The sequence below is a fragment of the Argopecten irradians genome, chromosome 1 (genome assembly GCF_041381155.1).
Source record: "Argopecten irradians isolate NY chromosome 1, Ai_NY, whole genome shotgun sequence".
NCBI classification, from domain to species: Eukaryota; Metazoa; Mollusca; class Bivalvia; order Pectinida; family Pectinidae; genus Argopecten; species Argopecten irradians.
In genome coordinates, this window is record NC_091134.1 from 48,460,337 (window position 1) to 48,483,440 (window position 23,104).

Genomic DNA, 23,104 nt, shown 5'->3' on the forward strand with positions numbered 1-23,104 from the left:
CAGTTCAACCAATAAAATCAAAGAATTTTATTTAAAGGAGTAGGTCTGATGGAATATCATTAATTTATTTTTCCTTGATTTGTTTTAAATAAAAGTATCACAATAATTGAATTGGATTTGCTTAAAATGATTCAAGTTTGCAGGGGCCAAGTAGTTAAGATATTCTGACATACAATCATGTGCCCTCCACCTCTGAGTCACAAGTTTAAATGCCATCTGATGCAGTTGCCAGGTACTGACTGCAAGTCAGTGCTTTTTCTCTTGGTACTCCGACTATAACCAAAACCGACAGATCCTTAAATGACTGCATCAAGTCATTTTTCCTTTTAAGTATTATCAACACTCACCTCTGAAAATCATCACATTAAAGTATCAACTAAATCACAAAAACTATACGAAAAGAGTTTGATCTGATAGACAGTTTTTTGTCAAAGATTGTTACCTTTAGGTGTTCTGGAAGTAAATTCTGTGTCAAAGTAGAAAGCATCATCTGTTTGTACAACAGCAGGTTTAAATGGTGGGTTCATTTTCCGTGACATCAGTCTATCAAAGTCTATCGTGGAGAAAAATGGCTGCTTTTTAATGTCCTCAATGCCATTTGGACCCATTCCTGTGGAGAGATCATTTGATTCCAACATATAAATTCGAAAGACATTTTATGTTAGTATATACTATTAAAAATAAATATGGCTGATCAATGTTTCAGTACCATTATATAATAAAAAATATCTGCATGTTTCAGGACTACAAATTATGTTATCTCAATCAATTAGGTTTGTTTTAACTTACACAACATTTTAGATAAATTTACAGCTGGAAATTTAGATTTGCATGGACTAACAAACATATAAATTAAATAAGGTGTTTAAATGACAAGATTAAACTAATAACAAGAGGCCCATGGGCCTTAACGGTCACCTGAGTTAGAATATATAATGAAACAAATAATGAAACAAATTAAAGACATATAAACACTATATGCTGGGCCTTGAAGTTGGTCAGTGATTAATAAATTTGACTTTTTAGACTGTGAAGAGTATTTGCTTCCATCAAACCTGCATTTTTTAAAATTTCAATCATTTTGACCCTATTTGGTCCTGTCCCTCTGGTCCCCCAGGAGGTCATCTAGGACTGATATAGATGTTAAAATGATATATCATAGGCTAATAATTCTAACCAAGTTTGACTGATTTCCAATGAAAATTGAACAAAAAAATGCTCATTTACGTGTTTTTCCTATATAAACTATAGTAAACTTGACCCCTCCCCAAGTGGAAACATGAGACCCCAGGGCCATATAATTCACATTTTTTATAAAACACACTTTAAGACCTTTTCATCTATAAAGTGTATTTGATTCTACCATTTCCAGAATTTTAGAAGAATATTTTTGATGTTTTAGCCAATTTGACCTTTTTTGGCCCCGCCCCTCTGCCCCCAGGGGGTCGGCCTTGACCAATATGGATATGATGTTAAAATGCTATCTCAGGCTAATAAATCTAACAAAGTTTGACTCGTTTCCAATGAAAATTGAGCAAACAAGAGGCCCAAGGGCCTTAACGGTCATCTGACTACCTTGGCAATAGCTGTATAGGAAATTAATTAGATATGGTGTCATGGTTAAAAAATAAAAACACTTGGTCATGACCATGTAAGGATCATTTAATGCAAGTTTCAGTCAAACTGCATGGGTAGAACTTCAAGAAGTTCAAAATGCGTTTTCAAGATGGCGGCTTTGGTGGTCATCTTGGTTTTCGGATCAACCCAACAAATAACAACACTTTATTGGGACAATGTCAGTATCCTTAAAATTATTTAGACAAGTTCCACCAAAATCCCACTGGTAGAACTTGAGAATAAGTTCAAACTATATTTTCAAGATGGCGGGAGTGGTGTCCATCTTGGATTTTAGATCAACATAAAATATAACAACAGTTGGTCACGTCCATGACAAGAATCATTTCACGCAAGTATCAGCTAAATCACACTGGCAGAATTTGAGAAGAAAATCAAAATTCAAGATTTTAGAATATTTGACCCCTCTGACCTTGATAGTTGGTCAAGGTCATTCATTTCAATAACTTTGGTAACCCTTCATCCCAGCATGGCACAGGCCAAATATGAGTACCCTGGACCTTTTGGTTAGTTAGAAGAAGTCATTCAAAGATTTTAGCCTATTTGACCCCTGTGACCTTGAAAGTAGGTCAAGGTCATTAATTTTCACAACTTTGGTAGCCATTCATCCCCGCATACTACAGGTCAAATATGAGTACTCTGGGCCTAATGGTTATTGAGAAGAAGTCATTCAAAGATTTTAACCTATTTGACCCTTGTGACCTTGACAGCAGGTGAAGGTCATTCATTTTCATAATTTTTTCATAACTTTTTCCCCGCATGGTACAGGCCAAATATGAGTACTCTGGGCCTTATGGTTATTGAGGAGAAGTCGTTGAAAGATTTTAGCCTATTTGTCCCCTGTGACCTTGAAAGTAGGTCAAGGTCATTAATTTTCACTACTTTGATAGCCCTTCATCCCCACATGCAACAGGCCAGATGTGCGTACTCTGGGCCTTATGGTTATTAAGAAGAAGTCGCTGAAAGAATTTAGCCTATTTGACCCCTGTGACATTGAAAGTACGTCAAGGTCATTTATTTTCACAACTTTGGTAGCCCTTCATCCCAGCATGCTACAGGCCAAATATGAGTACCCTTGACCTTTCGGCTAATTAAAAGGTGTAGTTAAAAGATTTTAGCTTAATTGACCCCTGTGACCTTGAAAGAAGGTCAAGGTAATTCATTTTTATAACTATGGTAAACCTTCATCCCAGCATGCCACCAGCAAAATATGAGTATGCTGGACTTTTGGGTTAGTTAACAAAAATCGTTCAAAGAATTTAGCCTATTTGACCCCTGTGACCTTGAAAGAACGTCCAGGTCATTAATTTTTACACCTTTGGTAGCCCTTCATCCCAGCATGCTACAGGCCAAATATGAGTACCCTGGACCTTTTGGTTAGTTAGAAGAAGTCGTTCAAAGATTTTAGCCTATTTGACCCCTGTGACCTTCAAAGTAGGTCAAGGTCATTTATTTTCACAACTTTGATAGCCCTTCATCCCAGCATGCTGCAGACCAAATATGAGTACTTTGGGCCTTACGGTTATTGAGAAGAAGTTGTTTGAATTAAAAGTTTACGCACGGCGGACGGTGCATGATGACTATAGGTCATCCTGACCCTTTGGGTCAGATGACCTAAAAATGCTCATTTATGTGTTTTTTCTATATGAACTACATGGTAAACTTGACCCCCTCCCTAGGGGGAAACGCGAGACCCCAGGGTCATATAATTCACAATTTTTGTAAAGGCCCTTAAGACCTTTCTATCTATGAAAGGCATTTGATTCTTCCATTTCCAGAATTTCAGAAGAAGATTTTTGAAGTTTTAGCCTATTTAACCCCTTTTGACCCTGCCCCTAAGGCCCCTGGGGGTCAGTCATATAAAATTTTTTAATAGGATTTAATGGCCATCTCATACTGATAATTCTGACAACATTTGACTCATTTCCTATTACAAATGACCAAATAATGTTCAAAAAGGTGTTTTCCCTATAAAAACTATAGTAAACTTAACCCCCTCCCCAAGGGGAAACTAGAGACCCCAGGGTCATATAATTCACAATTTTTGTAAAGTCCCTTAAGACCTTTCTATCTATGAAGAGTATTTGATTCTACCTTATCTGTGAGTAGAGAAGAAGATTTTTGAAATTTTACTCAATTTTACCCCTTTTGGCCCCTCCCACAGCCCCCTTGAGGGTGGGGACCATATAATTCACAATTTTGATTGGCCTTATGCCTCAGAAGGTTTGTGCAAAATTTCATTGAAATTGCTTCAGCAGTTTTGGAGAAGAAGTCGAAAATGTAAATTGTTTACGGACATACGATGTACGATGGACGATGACGGACAAAAGGCGATTAGAATAGTCACTTGAGACTTAGTCTCAGGTGACCTAAAAAGCTAGCATCCGTCATTAAATGGCCCTACACCACTGAACTCATTCTTATTGGCCGAAAATTATTGATTCAAGCGACAGATTTTGAACAGACAGAAAGACAAACATAGTGAAACTATAAGGCTTCTGTATTAATGAGAGGCCCTTTCTCAAATGATGGGCCCTCACTAGGAATCCATTTTGAGATATGTACTTGCTCCTCTAAAGAGTTGATATCACATAAAATCATATAACCTGATGTCTATTACATTATTAAAGGCTCACTACCTTTCCAAAACAGCTTTTACTTTTAAAAATGGGAATGTAAAGCGAGATCCATAATTATGAAGAGTTGCAATAGTTATTAACTTACCGTTAATATTATATTTGCCATCACCTTCTGAGCAATTTAATTAGAATAAATTAAATGTTAATTTTCATAACGCTGGTCGTCTAACTTGTGGTAGTTGACTATCACTGCGCCAGATGGCAAAACAGCGAAATGACTCTCCACCGATTTCATATATTACACAGGAAATCTTGCATATGTTTGGTGTTGTAACCTCAACTTAGGCCATCAGTATATATTTTCTGATGTTATTAATGTTTTGTTAAGGACCTTATATTTTGCTTCCCAAAGTTAGTGGGCCATTAAGTACTTCTTTTGGTATTTATATCTTTTACCTAGTCTGTTCTGTGGATTCCTTTTGAACAGTGCTCTAAGTAGTGACTGTGCCTCAGGGGATAAGAACGGCGGCATTCCTAATTTTGCTCTGAAAATCAAACACAACATTAATGACGTACATGTTAATTTCCCTATGAAATTTAAAAGAAATACAAATATTTCTGAAAAAGTACATTGTTTTCAGACTATTTTCCAGTCATTTCTTACATGTATAACCAAACATATAGAATGAAAAGATAAAAAGTTGTCTTATGATTATCTTGATAAACGCAAGTTCAAAATCTTCAAAAAAAGAACTACATGTATTTAAAACTAAAGGAAATAGTCATAGATCTTTACAGAATAAAATATAATCAAAACAAATCCAAATATTTACACACAACAAAAGATGTCCGCTTTTTATTTCTGTAAATCTTGGAATCAACTCACTTCAAAATCTGTGTCATTGTTTCTTTCCTATTTGACCCTTGAAATGGTAATGCACCAGTCAGCATTTCAAACTACAAAGAAAAAGCATAAATTGATGTCAGCAGACTGAAAAGGAAAAATACCATTTATAATACAACCAATAATGTCAATCTTGTTCTAAGTGAGCAGCAACATCGGTATTGTACTGATTATATATTAATCACTGCATCAAGTATACCGATAATCATATACAATCATCTCCATAGTGTATGAAATTTAAAATAGAATACTGATTTTATTTAACAGGTTGAAGGAAGATAACGGACAGTAATATAATGTCATAAATTTTCAATCATTCAAACACTAAATAATGTTTACTTTTACCTTTCCAATCAATTCAATTAAAATTAAGACTTGTATTTCTGCTCCACTACGATACTCTATGATAGGCTCCAATATAAAATCCACCTACTCTCCTTTCAGGGTCACCTCAGCATGATCCCTATGGTTAGCCAATCAGCATGTGTCGTCTATGAAATTTTCAGTGTGGTCTTATAATCTCAGAATGTATAAAATGATACTAGAATATTTCAAAATATTCCGATTATAGGCCCATACAGAGAGTTGTTAGATTTTGTACCTGAACGTATTGTAGAGCATCAAAGTGGAGTGGAATCACAAGTTTAATTTTGCATTAAGAAAATTTTGCATTAAGAATTGGAATTTAAGAATGTATGACTGAGATGTTCGATTCCGCTATCTAAAATCTTACCATGAGAACACCGTAGGACCACCAGTCGGCAGCTGTGCCATGACCTTTACGATTAACAACCTCTGGAGCCATGTATTCAACCGTTCCACAGAATGAGTAAGTTTTCTTCTCATCAAATATAGACTCCTTACTAAGTCCAAAATCTGTCAGCTTGATATGGCCATCAGTATCTAGTAATATGCTGCAATTTATAGTGGGAAAAAGTTCAAATTTATTGCCTATTTTAAGATTTTTCATAAAGGTTCATGTACACAGCACAAGAGAAGCACATAATTATAAAGTTTAACATTTTCTAAATAATTATTTTCTAAGGAGTTTAATTAAACATAGGCAGGAAACTTTCATTAGAAAAAAAGTATTAATGACCATTTAATATAAAAAAAACATTAGCATTATTTTTACAGTTTTTTTGGTATCAAATGACAGAAGATTGAACAAGAATAGCAATACTAGTAAATACTTTTCTGGTTTGAGGTCTCTGTATACAATGCCGAGGGAATGGAGGTGGTCGAGAGCTAATGCCAACTCAGCTAGGTAAAACTTCACATCTTCCTCCGTAAACATCACCTAAATAATCAACAGCAATGTATAATTTGATTGTGGTCCAGAGCATACCTCAAGCATCAACAACAATATTCCACCAATAATAAGTAATCATTTGCAGAATTGTTGTTTGATTTGTTAACAACTTTCGGACATTCTATACATTTATACTTCTATGATCCAAAACGTTATCCCTGATGTCAGATGGTACTGATAATTGATAACATTTCATTTAAATATGCGATGAACTAATGCTTGGCACTTTGACTGAAAACTCAATTGTTGTTCAAGCATTGGAGAAATACGATCATAATCTTCTGAACTGGGCACTGAATGTAAATGCTACCTAAATACTGCTTTATTTTTGAACTTCTATGAATTCTATACAACATATTTAGGGTTGAAGCCGTGGATTAATTGAATCAGACGAGAATAGAACAATACAGATAAGATCTGTGTTATATAGTACACCTATGTATATCCTTGTAATATTATCTAAAAGAGGAACAACACTTCCGATTCCCAAGGCAAGCATTCCTACCTCCTTGGAGAGACGTGTGAAAAGGTCACCACCTCGCAGGAACTCCAATATTAAGTAAAGTTTCCCTTCTGTTTGGAATGCTAAAAGAGAACAATAAATATTTAAGGCTTAATCGAATTCAGATGGTAATATTAATAACATGTTACTAATATAGCAGATTTAGCTTCAAATTCGAATTGTCAAAAGTTTCATACTTTTTTCTTTTTTGCATTGATCTAATAAATCCTAGTAATACATACAGCGATACGGTTTATCATTTAGCAAAACTTGTAATGGTAAATAGTTTCTATCTCTTTGATGTCCCACACAGCTCGGCCACACTCAACGGGAGATTGTGATTGGCTGACCAATCAGTGAACACCTGAATCTTCCACGGGGCAGGGGCAAAACTTGATTAATAGCTTGAATTATCTTTTCTTCTAACAATTACAATCAGAATGAAGAAACAATGTTTTTATTACAAATAACCATATTATGTGAAAGGTGTACGTGTGTATTGTATATCAAATCAATAGAAAGTTTTGCTGTAACCTGAATATATTTTTTTAAATCTCTATTGGCAGACATTGTGGAAGTTGAAAAAAAAAATGGCTGGACATTAGGACTGGCAAGGACTGTGAGTATGCCAGACCGAACAATATTTTGCAGGACCAAACATTAATGTGAATTTTTAAAATAAACATAACTTCCTGCTTTTAGTATCCAGGCATCTAATTTCATGATTATCTTATGCAGCTTTAATTCTACATTGCTATCGGGTTAAAATAACGATTTTGTTGAATCAAATGATGACTTTTTACAGACTTCTGGTATTCAATAATTGCCAGACAGTCGGTCCAGACCGGATTTTAAAATAGGCGGTCCAAGTAAAATTTTGCTGGACATCGGCAAATTTCGCCATGTCTGTATTGGTTTCAAATGGCATTCATATATGTATAAAGATAATTTGTAAAAGTAAATTGTTTGTCTCATGAAATGCATACATTTATATAGAGTTATGAAAGCTGAAAAGTAATGTTGGCTTTCTATGCTATGTGACTTATCTAATTCAAATAAAGTATTGTTAAAAAGAATTATTCTAACCAACCCTAAACAAAAAATTATTATAACGAAACGCATCATTTGCATCAAAAATATTTGAAATGGTGTGCTGCGTGTTTAACATTAACTATTTTGTTTTCACTTTTTAAACAGCAATTAGTTTAATTTTATTATGGCTTATCTCAACAATCTCAGGTGGTTTAAAAAGAAACCGTTTCAGATTAGATGTGTTATAAATGCTGTAATTGATAATATAAATTTATGTATAATTCAAGGTATATATAGCCGTTCATGTTAGTTAGCAAAATATACATTCCATAAGTCCTTATATTCATTATGAATATTTTGTGGTCTTTTAGGAGGAACAATATTTTAAACATCAATGTAAACACTGCTTGAAACATAATCTGTATTTGTAAATTACAGAGTTATCTGCCCTTGCAGGTAGGTATTTGATTGTGAAATTATTTGTTTACAAGCACAACATAATATTTTCCAGGGAAAATAATGGGAGTTTTGCTCAAGAAATAATGATGTACCCCCAAGGGCAGACAACTCTGTAATAGGCCAAGGCTGAATGGACAAACTCACCATAATCAAGTTTGACAATAAAGGGATGATTTACATCAGCCAGAATGTCCCTTTCCATCTTCGTGCGTTGTCGATCTCTTACTGCAAAACAAAATTGATCCTAAATGAATTTGGGCGATAGATATGATCAAAAATATTCATATATTAAGAAGATCTCCAACTTTTAAAAAATAGATTAACTGAATTCAAAAGAAAGAATGAAATACTATGTCTTTATGATCAGCACTGACTTGCTGGACCTTGTAGACAAGTGTAAAACTAGGGTGTGATCAGTGCAAGTTACCTTTCAGTGTTGCTTTCTTCAACACTTTCATTGCATAGAGTCCACCAGTGTCCGAGCCAGTCACCTTTCTCACCAAAAACACCTGCAGACCAGATTTATATCATTTACAATTAAGTGCTTCATATACCAAAGTATAAACAAAACTTTCAAAAGATCTGTGAACAACATCAGTTCATTCAAGAACATTTTATAAACTGGTAATTATGTACGCACATTTTATATAAATTATATATTATTATGTTCCAATTAACATGTTATTAAATTAATTGTAGGCCTTATCAATGACAGTGATTCAGAATAATATACACATCTTCTCTTTAGACTTATTCTAAATAATATCATTCATACATAATGTCCTTGTGTTTACAACTTTTACTTAATTTACACATTAAGGTATATATACATCCTTGCTGCTTTCACTGCTAGCAAATACGCCTGACAATGGCCATCATTTATAACTGATAGAATAGGGGTACCAGTTCCAGGTAAGTAGCAAAATGTGTAAAGTGTCTAACATTCTATCACTTGCTAAATCTATCAACTGTGATCCAGTGCTTTTCCTAAAGCTTGGATTGAATATGATCCAGGCATACATGCCATACCTCCCGGTGTGAGACAAAACCTCCCGTATTTTAAAGCCTTTTATTGTCCCCCGGCAGGAGAGTCTAAATTCCCGTATTCCGTAAACCCCTCAGTTTTATTTTCGCCACCATATTTGTATACATGTTAAGTTAATTTTAGCACGAGAGTAACCACTCCCTGACCCCCTGACCAACACCCCAGTGGCCCTAATTAGCAGCCTTGGGCTGTTTCCACCTTGGCTTGTGGTGTCACTTTCACTCACGTCTGTGTATTATGTAAACTGAAGTCAAGCAGCCAATCAGCCGCCTGGAAAACAATCAGCTGGCCTTTCAATAAATTTTATGACTACAGTTAGTGAGCATTACTACAAAACAAATACTGCTTACAACTGTAAATGATTTACTCACGTTTTTAATGTTAAATAGGCCTATCTATATCTGATGGATGTCACAAGCTTTGCAATCGTAATGGCCGCCATTTTGGGTAATTGTAATAGATGATCCGGATTTTATAGAATTTCTGGATTTCCTAATAATCATGTTTTTAAAAAATGGAAAAGGTATTATTTTTTTAGAATTTCGGTGTGAATTTATTTTTAGAAAAAATAGATTAATAATAAACAAGAGGCCCAGAGGGCCTGTATCGCTCACATGGTTTGTAATGCCAAGTAATGTTCTGAATACAGGTTCATTGTTTCTTTTCTGAAGGAATTTTAATATTAACATCTAAATCCCCTATTAGGCCCCACCCCTCCTGCCCCCAGGGGGTCAGAGTCAAAATTTATACAAGTTCTGTTCCCCTTCCCCCATGGATGTTTGTGGCCAAATTTGGTCACAATCCAAGCAAAACTCTAGGACAAGTAGCGATTTATAGGATTTACCTCTATTTCCCCTATTGGGCCCCACCCGTCCTGCCCCTGGGGGGCCAGAGCCAAAACTTATACAAGTTCTGTTCCCCTTCCCCCAAGGATGTTTGTGGCCAAATTTGGTTACAATCCATACAGAACTCTATGACTAGTAGCAATTTATAGGATTTACCTCTATTTCCCCTATTGGGCCCCGCCCCTCCTGCCCCCCGGGACCAGAGCCAAAATTTATACAAACTCAGTTCTTATTCTCCCAAGGATATTTCTGGCCAAATTTGGTTACATTCCATGCGGAACTCTGTGACAAGTAGCGATTTAAAGGATTTACCTCTATTTCCCCTATTGGGCCCCGCCCCTCCTGCCCCCAGGGGGCCAGAGCCAAAATTTATACAAGTTCTGTTTCCCTTCACCCAAGGATGTTTGTGGCTGATTTTGGTTACAATCCATGCCAAACTCTAGGACAAGTAGCGATTTAAAGGATTTACCTCTATTTCCCCTATTGGGCCCCGCCCCTCATGCCCCCGGAGGGTCAGAGCCAAAATTTATACAAGTTCTGTTCCCCCTCCCCCAAGGATGTTTGTGGCCAAATTTGGTTAAAATCCATGAAGAACTCTAGGACAAGTAGCGATTTATAGGAAATGTTGTTGACGGACGGACTGAGACTGACGGACGGACAACGGACGACGGACGCCGCGCCATGACATAAGCTCACCGGCCCTTCGGGCCAGGTGAGCTAAAAATTATCATTATTAACTGAATTTAAATAAATCAAATTAAAAAGAAATTTACTTTTTTTCTCTCTCAGGTTGAAATGCATTTTGAATACTACTGTAACAATTCTCTGTATATTTTTGATTTAGTGCTTGTAAATTTAAGAATTTTATTTAAGTTAATTATCCATTATTGTGAAAGATATATAAAAAAAATCCAGCAAAATTGTTACAGAACATTAAATTATGTGTTTGTGTTTATTTTGCAAAGAATATATCATAAACAAGAGGCCCAGAGGGCCTGTATCGCTCACCTGGTTTGTAATGCCAAGTCATGTTCTGAATACAGGTTCATTGTTTCTTTTCTGAAGGAATTTGAATATTTACCTCCGATTTCCCATATTGGGCCACACCTCTCCTGCCCCTGGGGGGTAAGAGCCAAAATTTATACAAGTTCTGTTTCCCTTCCAAAAAGGATGTTTGTGGCCAAATTTGGTTACAATCCATGCAAAACTCTAGGACAAGTAGCGATTTATAGGATTTACCTCTATTTCCCCTATTGGGCCCCGCCCCTCCTGCCCCCGGGGGGTCAGAGCCAAAATTTATACAAGTTCTGTTCCCCTTCCCCCAAGGATGTTTGTGGCCAAATTTGGTTACAATCCATGCAGAACTCTAGGACAAGTAGCGATTTATAGGATTTACCTCTATTTCCCCTAATGGGCCCCGCCCCTCCTTTCCCCGGATGGTCAAAGCCAAAATTTATACAAGTTCTGTTCCCCCTCCCCCAAGGATGTTTGTGGCCAAATTTGGTTACAATCCATGCAGAACTCTATGACTAGTAGCGATTTAAAGGATTTACCTCTATTTCCCCTATTGGGCTTCGCCCCTCCTGCCCCCGGGGGGTCAGAGCCAAAATTTATACAAGTTCTGTTCCCCCTTCCCCAAGGATGTTTGTGGCCAAATTTGGTTACAATCCATGCAGAACTCTATGACTAGTAGCGATTTAAAGGATTTACCTCTATTTCCCCTATTGGGCCCCGCCCCTCCTGCCCCAGGGGGGTCAGAGCCAAAATTTATACAAGTTCTGTTCCCCCTCCCCCAAGGATGTTTGTGGCCAAATTTGGTTACAATCCATGCAGAACTCTATGACTAGTAGCCATTTAAAGGAATTGTTGACGGACAGACGGACGACGGACGGACGGACGGACGACGGACGACGGACGACGGACGCCGCGCCATGACATAAGCTCACCGGCCCTTTGGGCCAGGTGAGCTAAAAAGCAGATATTGAATTTATTCATATATGTCGCACGTATACTTCCCTAATTTGAGACCAAAATCCTTTAAAATGGTTATCAATCTCCCTCACCACCCCTAGAAAAGTATGGCATGTATGTCCAAGAGTGTAAAAATCCACTTGCCTGACGCCTGGGCAACCAGTTGAGTTTGGGCAAGTAGAAAATGTTGGTTCCCTTGCCCTGGGCAAGTGACAGCGGAGTGAATTTCTGGATATAATTTCTTTGATGTACTAAGTTTTTATGTTGCATGTGAAACTTATAACTAAATACCTGTGTAAACATATCTGTGTTAAAATTTTCCCCAAAATCATTCTTTGAAGAATTATCAAAATATTCCGTCAAATCATGTAATCAGCTTAGTAGGGCAGGTATAATGAAGGTCAATAAGTCAGTAATTTCATTAGAAAATACCTTTATTTACCACCAAATTCTCCATATGGTATGTATACATCATAAGCTGTAAATAAACAATAAAATATCAATTTTACTGCAAACCCTACCTTTCCGAATGAGCCTTGTCCCAGTACTTTTAATAGTTCAAAGTCTGAGGCTGACACTCTCTCTCCATCCCTCATGAGGCTGGTGACATCAATCTCTCGGTCCATTTCATTATCATTCTTAAAGCAATATCAAAAGTTAACACATGACAATGATAATCAATATAAGAATTGCAGCAGTCAAAACCTGAAGGCTTGGCAAATACTTATTTTGATTTATTTCTAAAAATCACAATTAACATTGAAAAGAATTGAATAATGACGTGCATGTATGTGCCTCATAGTTATATGTGCATATATACTTTCAAGAGTGTTGATCGATACATTTAAGAAAAAAATGTTATACAAGTTCAATATTGTTAGACCAACAAATTACAATACAAGTGAAATTAATACAATTTGCATGTTAAATTTCACATCAGTAAATATCTTTAAATCTATGATAACCATGTATCTAATCATTAACATTATAAGGAAAAAAGCCTGTTTTGATGAGTTTGTTAGTATATGTCTTTCAAACGACTTTCAAGAGTACTGTACACTACTATCTTGTCAATTTGTCTTTTTCTACCATATGGATTTCTTCCCAAATGGTCGAGCCTTCCAAATTTTTTTTTTTTATAACAGATGTATTGATTCATTGTGATATAAATCAAATTCAATATTTTGCTTACATAGGGTCTGTATCAGAATATATTCATTACCAATCGAAAATGGCGCATGCAATCATCATCAGAGGATGATCCAAAATGATCGAAAACAGTTAGACTTTATTGCTAATTCTGCAGAGAGTATTTAGATAACTAAAAGATAATTCTTCATTTGAGTGTATCAACAAAGTTACAATAATTTATAAAATACAATAATTTATAAAATAACACCGGACTGTGACACTGACAGGAAGCAAGACTTAAAATCGGTGAAAATAAAATTATGTATATAACCATCTATGGTATGACAAATGTATGCCCTTTGGCTTGCTGTGTTTTTAAAATTTCACTTTATTTTTATTTTTTAACAAGAGATCCCACAGAAATCTTGGCTCCAACCAAAGAATGATCTATTTCTGATAATGGTTAGAGGGATATTTTCTCTGCATTTAAAACTTTTTCAACAGACTACATATAAAATTTGAGAACGATCCCTTCAGTACTTTATGAGAAATAGCAATAACGAACTTTCTAAACTATCAAAATCCAAGATGGCTGCTTGGCGGCCATCTTGTCGACTGATCGGTCCCAATTAAATCGCAATATGCATTCCTAGGGGAAGTTACATATACATTTGAATTTAAGATAGATTCTTTCAATACTTTCTGAGAAATAGCGGCAGCAAACATCAATTGCCAAAATCCAAGACGGCTGCCTGGCGGCCATATTGTTTTTCCGATCAGTCTGAAAATCAGTATGACACTTCTAGGGCCCTTGGGAAACCTTAGGGCATCCAGTTAACCCTCGACTTCTAGCAGTTTCAGAAGTCAAAACATCAATTCTGAGAAATATGAAGAGTCAAATGTATATGACAAATAGACATAAGCTTCAAACCCAGGAGTCAAATCTGATTTTCAAGTAAAATACATACTCTCAGGGGTCTTGAAAAATCAAATACATACTCTCTGGGGTCTACTGGATGCCCTGAAACCTACATTTGAAATTTAAGAAATAGCTGTAACAAACATGAACTGCCAAAATCCAAAACGGCTGCCTAGCGGCCATATTGTTTTCCAAATCAGTCTGAAAATCAGCATGATACTTCTAGGGCCCTAGGGGAACCTACATATGAAATTTGAGAAATATCGGTGCAGTATTTCTCAAGAAATAGCGGTAATAACATTGTTTACTGATGGATGACCAATCGTGGACGAAAAGGCGATTTGAATAGACCACCATCTGATGATGTTGGGCTAAAATTCTTTCATACATTTGATATCTTGCTAGTGTGTTATGTCTTATGTCTTTATTATAAGAAATATTGTCTTGATAATTAGCTATGTATTTAAAGTTCATAACTCGATATAAAGCAGTAACTCCGTATACATCAGAGAAAGTCATTTCCGGATAACATGGATCACCTCACTGGCTGTCATCGTGTTTTTTTTGCTAAGTGTTTTGAACGCATTTCCGCATTCTAGTGTTTTCATACCTGCTCGTCCACAAGCATGTCTTCCGTTGAGGCCTGTCAAAATAAAACCAGTCGTCAGAAAAATACAACATTGTTTTGACCATAGAAAATATATTCATATTAACTAGTATTTAATCTTTATAATAACAAAATGAACAAACGCTGTCAAACAACTTTCTATAAATAACCTTGGCTTCAAAAAATATATTAAATTCACGGTGCGTTTCTATGGTAAAGAGACCGACATTATAAATATTCCGCATACCTCCGCCTCGTGGACCATCTCCATCCGCCTCCATGGGTCAGCAAGTTGTGCCAGCGGCATTTTAGGGCTGAAAAGTGGAATTTTGGAAAGTTGTGCTACACAACACAAGAGCAGCCGTGCCTAACTTCCCGAGACCCCGACACAAGATGGCGGCTTCCCGTTTCAGATAGAGGCTCGCACATGTCTACTTCCTGTGACGGTAAAAAGAGTTTGGCATTTGGCGGGAAATTAAAACCAAACACGTGCACTTGTAAGATGCATCACTTACGCGCATTATAATTTGACAAAATAGGCCTAGATCTATATATCAACCGTTACAAGATATTTTAGCATAATTTGAATTTTCAATATTCACAAACCATGCTATGATAACAGAAATATATATTGATCAGTGTTACTGAAGAAGCGGCTGCCGGGAGCCGTTTCCACAGGGATCTGAGAATTAGGGCTAGTTACAGATTATATAATCATGGACCCACCAGAGTGTCCTAAGAACATTTTTAGACGTTTTAGTGGTATAGATCAAAATCATACCACAGGCGTTTTGCTCTATAGGTATTTTTCTCTCTATATGTAATACTCTCACACAGTAGATATAGTATATATAGAGAGAAACATGTATATAGAGCCAAACGCCTGTAATCATACTCTACATATTGCTTGCAGAAACATATATAAGAGATTGGAAACTCCTTCTCTGTCTTTGTTGACAGGCAGCGGGACCTTTGGTTTATAGGCATTTTCCCTTGGCTAACTACTTTTAAGTGTATCTTTAAAACATGATATTTTTGCATCAACACAAAGTTTAAACATTATATCATGGTTTGATGTGACCGGTTTTCCCGAAATTGTTTTTGAAAGCATAAATAGGCAATTTATATGGTTTTTGAAACATGAAAATAGGAATAATTTAACCTGGTTTTTCGAAAATCACAAATTGAAGTTAAAAAATAATATTATTTCTATCCAAAATCGTACTCAAACCATCTGAAAATTACTGAACTTTTGTAACATATCAAAGTTATTCTGCTGTATTTAACTATTTAAGAGTTTATCTAAAGACCCCTAAGCACATACAGAGGTACATCTGCCGATCGTTAAAATGAGAGAGTTTCCAATCTCTATGTATATATGTTTCTGTTACTTTATAGAGGTCTAGACCTCTAAAACGTCTAAAAATGGTCTTAAGGCACATTGTTGAATCCATGATTATATAATCTGTAACTAACATTTATGTTCATTGTATGTATTTATCTTGTATTTACCACATGTTTCTATGTACACGTATTTTTCTAAATTTAATATTTTTTTTTCTGCGTTACCCTTTCGTTATACATATCTTGTAAAAGGTGTTTACAGTGCCGAACTTTCCTCTGGCTTGATATTTCAGGGAAAGGAATTTATATAATAAATATAATTTATTTACTGTATTACATGTATCATTATATGAATAAAATACTGTTTAAACTAAATCTTAGATCCCTGTGAACCGGTACAACCAACTTCAGGGATCCACAGGGACCTGGCACGAATTTCTAACCAACAGTATATATATATATGTTATAGATACTATAATACATACATAAATACTCTTGTTAGAAGTTAGTTCAAGGTTCCACCCACTTTCCTAATAAACCGTTAAACGAATAAAATTTACACACAAAATTATGAAATGACCTAAATTCAAATTCACATTAAACACAAACATCAATTTATGGTCAACAAATCAAAATTATATTTCCATTAAAACATAACATTTGATGCTGATGAAAACAAATAGATATGCATATGAATCTCTGATACGATTAAGGTTTTGATAGACATCGTTCAACACCTATCGTCTTTTAAATTATAAATGAAGGAAACCGCGTAGTCAGAGATTTAGTGATTTTTTCAACAAAATCATGTATACACACAGGGACCTGACACGATTTTTTATCAACAGATTACCCATAGATATTATAGAAACTACAATACATGTATACTGTTGGTTTAAAAAAATCGTGCCAGGTCCCTGTGTGTAACGAATCAAGGTCGATTTCTCGTTTAATTTATATGGCGTACTAGTTCATATCAATCGCATATTTTCACTGTTACGGTTCTTTCCATTTTTTATAATGCACATTATCATCAAGTCCCAGACTATCTTCTTAATACTTGACCGTATAAGGCCGTGCGTGCCACATTCAGTTTATGTACAACATTATGTTTGGATTGCCTCCCTTCTACCTTTAAAGTCGTATACTACTACATGAGTCACTCCCATTAAATACTGTAACATAAAAGTCATGTACAAATAATTATTTAATTTCGACTAGCTGTCATGCCCTAAAATTGAATATCATCCTCGATACTCCAGGGGTTACTATCACTATCATTATATCCACCCATGGACTAAATCATATGAATAGCAAAACTGAATGCTCTGTGCGACCACAGATGGGACATTTAGTTTGACCCTTTGATATAATTAGAATAGCTGACTGTTTGTCTGTATTGTTTTAAAGGAGGGGGGGGGCTTTGTTGGCCTGTGATTGGTCGGGGTTTTATTCTTCTGAAATGCTTTCAGTTTTAGTATGATATGTTGTCCAGAGGATGTTACGACACTGATTGCTACCCCTGGAGTATCGAGGATGGATTAATGGAATCTTTCATCCCCTTTGAGGAGAGACAGGAGAATCTTACTCCGAGGTTTGGGATCTCCATTCTCATGTCAAAAAGGGTGAATGATTCCTTTTATCTTACCCTATGTGATTGCATGCAAATATTTCGTGTAGTTTGTCTGTATCCTAAGGCGAGACAGAAAAAAAAGTATGCCTGACCTCTTATTATATATTTACCCACTGCACATACAGATGTATATTTATCAGTTGAGAGAAATGAAATATTTTTGAACGTATCTTAATAATCTATGGACACTATGGGCCTGGTTATGTGTACTGTCACCAATGTGTAGGTTCTGTGTTGAATGAAGGGTACACTGCAGTCTTATTAATGTTTTTTTTTTCTATTTTATATCAATCTATATAACTTATTCGAATAGGTGACTTCACTTTGAAAATTTCAAAAGCGACATTACCTTTAATTTTAAAGACGATATCTCTCATTTGAATAACTGATATCACGTAAGGGTTTTTCAGAGATATCACATAAATTTTTGCATTCGAATTGCTGTTATCACTGATAAATCTATCTGAATTCAATTATTGCTTTCCAGTGCAATTCTGGATAGCTTTGCAACTTTTAAATTAATAAATCTAGGAATTCAATTCCCTGGTCAAAATTAACGCACATTCATCACGTTCACATTTCTTTCTCTAGTGGTCTTTGAGAAACCAATGGGATCAATGAAATGGCAGTAATCAACTCTCATCAGACAGCAGCCGTACTAAACAAAACCACCTTAGCAAACATTGAACGTCGAAAATGTTCTAACAGCAATTAACATCACGGGTCATTAAAACAACGCTGCGCTAATATAGGAATCCTTTTGATTATTCTTCAATATTTTGTCTTCACACTTTGGTCTCCATTAACGCAAAGATCGTTTTATATTTACTCTGTGAGTGACATGGGGAGCTGCAGTTAATAGGAATAGGTTATATCACCTTTCCTGATTCAAGCGAAATCACACATTAGGTGATATCTCCTATACGGGTAGATGACATCACTCATACAAATAGATGATATCAGTCACACGAATAGGTGAAGGTGATATCACTCACACAATTAGGTGATATCACTTTAAATATTTTTCAAAGTCATATCGCCTTCTCGAATGAATGACACCACTTTAGAAATTTGAAAATGTGATGTCTAATATAATACAGGATTTAAATGATTAATCATTACCGATTATTTCTATCGTTATTTGGCCTAGCCCAAAATACTCTGGCCCTGACAACAGACTCAGACATTATGACAGATAGATGTCTGATGTTGGTTTATGTATATTTGGGTAGAAAAATGATTCATTTGTTAAAAAGATCTTGGTAAGTGGGGCTTCTCGGAGGTCAGTCTGAATTTGGAGATGACCTTGCCCGATACCAAACGGTGTCGGCGAGTTCCACCTTTTGATATAGCACTGCGCTCTGGCCCTACACCAGACATCTATCTGTCATAATGTCTAATAAGTCTGATGTCAGCTCCAGAGTATCTCGGGCTATATTTTGCCATGACTTAGTGCTCGCCCATGTGAGGAAGACTGTTGATTGTTCTCTACACACTGTAATTTAAGAGACTGGAGAAGGAAAGTTGAAGACACACCACAGGCTATAAAATTGGTAGTTTCTGCTTGAGGGTAGGAAGGGAGACGACTGGTTTGCCAATTGTCAATGTAATGTGCTGGGTGGGATATGCTTGTTCTGTGTATATAGCACAATAAAAAGGGTAAGAGCATACCCATTACAAAGAGTGACAACACGAACATACTACAGTCTCCCAAAACACGCACTTTATACTCACAACACAATTTGTTAACACAAGGTAAACCGTCATTAAATTAAACCACAGGGACCTGGCACAAAATTCGTGCCAGGTCCCTGTGAATTAAACTGGCTGTTTATAGGGCTTAAATATAACCATCCAAACAAACAATACTGAACAAATAGAAATAAATATATGGATATTGAATGAATTCTCTACAATAATAGAAATTCCTGATTATGAATCATATACCAGTCTCATAATACAACCATTCTGATCTATTAGATTTTACTTTCCCTGGTTTCATTCCGCCACACAATATAGCATGCAGTAGCATACCACACCCGGGCCGAGACTTGACATTGACAGATTGTGTTTTACCTACCCGGTCTCAACTGAACGCCATTTCTAAGCATTTTATACACGAAACCAAATATGTCAGATGAATCTATCAATAATAGTCGAAAGAAAATGCAATGAATACTTAAACAATCTAAGGTTTTAACAATCAGGCAACTTTGCGTTAAGATGTTGTTAAGGCGTTATATAATGGGTTTATGGGCGGCTTTAATATCTATTTTGTTTACCTGAAGTCTCGTCATTGAACCCTCTAACCCACATCGCTGATCACATATACATAAAGACCATGGGTAGAAGTTTAAATAGGGATATTGAACACCTTACTCCCCACTGGGGGTCCCTCCTAGAGTTACATATAGGCCGATCATAGGCTGGCTGACATGAAAGGGTCATGAACTCAATAGCTCATAAATCCTGTCATGTAAGAATTGAAATATAAAAATACAGTTATATCACAAATTCGCTGTGAAAGGTATACATGTTAAGTTGCCCTATCAATCCGATTAATGTAAACACCCTTTACATCCTGACACAGCTAGATGATCTGACAATATCCCCAAAGGGGCAATCCTTCGGATCAAATAACTGCCCTTTAATCATCAACAAAGATATACGAATTGAATTTTAAATTACCTCCTTAGGACCCAAACGACACTACGAAGTCGTTAAAACCTGAAAGCAAAACAGCTGTTTCAATTTACAGAAAGAATAAGATTCAGTATTAGATTTGTGATCGAGTTGTTAGTCGATTAAATAACTTTGCTTCCTTTTCCGCGACGCCTGGCATTGAATTTGTGTCCCGTAGCTTTTAAACCCCAAAAAATACAATTAACGTGGGCAAAGGGTTAATAGAACAAGATGGTCACTGAGTTAGAAATAGTAATAAGAAACGTGTTTCAAAGATAAAAACTGCAGAAGTACTATTCAAATTCGAGCAAAGATATTTTTTGAAAGCCAGAAATATACTAAAATTGAAACTCGAATAATATAAGGGTAAAACTCATATGAATAAACGAAGAATATGAAAACTCATCATCATCATCAATCTTTATCTCCCCCAATGTGAAGATATTTGTGCAGTAGTTTCATTATAGTGAGGCAATGAGACATGTTTACAAGTGCAAGTAGAATTATTGTTATAAAATTCATCATTCATTCGCGCAAGCGCGTTTTAGGTGTTTTTTCGATGCAGGCGTAGGATTCTCACATTGGAATGTCTGTGCTGTTGGCAATGCTCATATTGGATTTGCGAAGTATTTGTTAATTGCTTCTCTGACGAAGCCGGCACATTTCAGGATGAAAAAGTATCTTTCGTCGTTGTCTAAACGGTATAGAACAGGGAGATCTGCTCCAAGTAGGACACATAGAAAGTCTTCCTCTTGCAAACCTCACAGGTCCTGAAAGATATCAGGGCCACAGGGGGCCAACTCAATGAAAATGGATGTTGTCTTCATACATTTTTTTGTATTTGGAGGATGGACTGATGAGTATATATGACAGTCATATAATTTTTTTTCGAAAAATACGAGATTTGAAAAATTATTAAAAAATCGGGATATTTACTATAAAACAATTTTTTAATAATTTTTCAAATCTCGTATTTTTCGAAAAAAAATCATATGACTGTCATATATACTCATCAGTCCATCCTCCAAATACAAAAAATGTATGACAACATCCATTTTCATTGAGTTGGCCCCCTGTGATCAGGGCCGTGGTCAATAAAAATATCGTTAAGGAGACGATACTTTAACTCGGTTGTTAATGGACATGACGTACAAATGTGGCGAACTGAGTCCCAGTAATTTCCTTTACATAGAGCACACGGATTTTGTGCTGTTGAGCACACGTTAGAACGTTGCACACGAAGTAAGCACGTCTTACATTTTTTGGACTGTGCTAGCAGCACAAAGAGTAAGAGGTTTTGAATGTTGAGTGAACACTCTTGAAACGGCCGAAATCGTTGTCATTTGACAGTCGAAGTTTTAATGCCTTGTTTTCGAAGCGGTTGATGGCTCTCTTTATAATCCGTTTCCACTCAGCTTTTCCTGGGAATATTAGCTCTCGTTGGTACTAATCAAGGTATGTTCGTAGATCGTACTTCTGAAGTATCACAAGTATATCGGGTATGCGCCAGCGTTGGTGTGATGTGTTGCCTTCTTCCTGAGCAATATAGACTAATAGTGAAAGGTTAAAGACGGAGCTAGAACACACGAGGAACAGAGTCTACATCACAGCGGCGAGCGCTCAACAGAAGGGTGAAAGCGAGGCGTTGTCATTGGAGATGGAGATGTAATTCACTACCAATTTCATAGTTTATATATTGAATAAATGATACCGATAGCATCAGAAATTCCGCAATTTTCACTAAAAACTAGGTAAGGTATTGACGAATGGATATTTTTGCCATCTGGCAACAAGAGTTGAAATGATTTCTTTTTATTGCTTAATACGACTGGAATATTTTCGTTACAATGTCAAGCAGTTTTCGATAAACCTCTGCGACTAAAAGAAAAGTTTATATACACTGACCCCATGATGTGGTATAAGTAATCGACTTACATATAGGTACATAAAGGTCATCAAGTCACACAAACACAACTAACATCAAGTTTATATATACATTGTCCAAAACGCAAACAAAATGTTGTTTATCGTCATTCCCGAGGTAAATAGGGTTATCCCGAAAGTTCAGTTCACAGAGAGGATACATAGATATTTCATATATAACAACAGTGTATTAGATATAGTATTTAGTCATTGTATAAAAATCGTATCATATGATTGTATTTATATGCTTTTTACATATGTTTTAAAGGCCCACCACCTTTCCGAAACAGCTTTTAATTTTTAAAATGGAAATGTAAAACGAGATCGATTATTTTATAGAGTCGCATAAGTTAGCAACTTACCGGTAATGCTACACTTATCATCGTCTTCTGAACAATTTAATTTAGATAAATAAAATGTTAATTTTCATAACGCGGGTCGTCTTATGTTTCCCGCCGTCGTGCTAAATACCGCGCGGTAGTTGATTATCACTGCAGCAGAAGGCAAAATAGCGAGATAAAAACCCAACTGTTATCATATATTACGCAGGATAACTTGCATATGTTTGGCGTTGTAACCTC

The 23,104-nt window shown here is 36.0% G+C and overlaps 1 protein-coding gene across 1 annotated transcript in view; it reads right to left on the reverse strand.

Annotated features, from left to right (window-relative positions):
* The window catches only part of LOC138330821 (ribosomal protein S6 kinase 2 alpha-like), a 29,059-nt gene extending 13,718 nt beyond the window's left edge, over window positions 1-15,341 (reverse strand). The window contains exons 1-11 of the mRNA XM_069278333.1: window positions 15,189-15,341; window positions 14,945-14,977; window positions 12,806-12,922; window positions 8,851-8,932; window positions 8,568-8,648; window positions 6,936-7,015; window positions 6,312-6,418; window positions 5,852-6,032; window positions 5,101-5,171; window positions 4,671-4,759; window positions 443-610 (exon numbers count right to left, since the gene is read on the reverse strand). Of these exons, the coding sequence (XP_069134434.1) occupies window positions 443-610; window positions 4,671-4,759; window positions 5,101-5,171; window positions 5,852-6,032; window positions 6,312-6,418; window positions 6,936-7,015; window positions 8,568-8,648; window positions 8,851-8,932; window positions 12,806-12,922; window positions 14,945-14,977; window positions 15,189-15,248 (1,069 nt within the window). The 5' untranslated portion in view covers window positions 15,249-15,341. The remainder of the gene's footprint in view (window positions 1-442; window positions 611-4,670; window positions 4,760-5,100; window positions 5,172-5,851; window positions 6,033-6,311; window positions 6,419-6,935; window positions 7,016-8,567; window positions 8,649-8,850; window positions 8,933-12,805; window positions 12,923-14,944; window positions 14,978-15,188) is intronic.
* Between the last annotated feature and the right edge of the window lie 7,763 nt (window positions 15,342-23,104).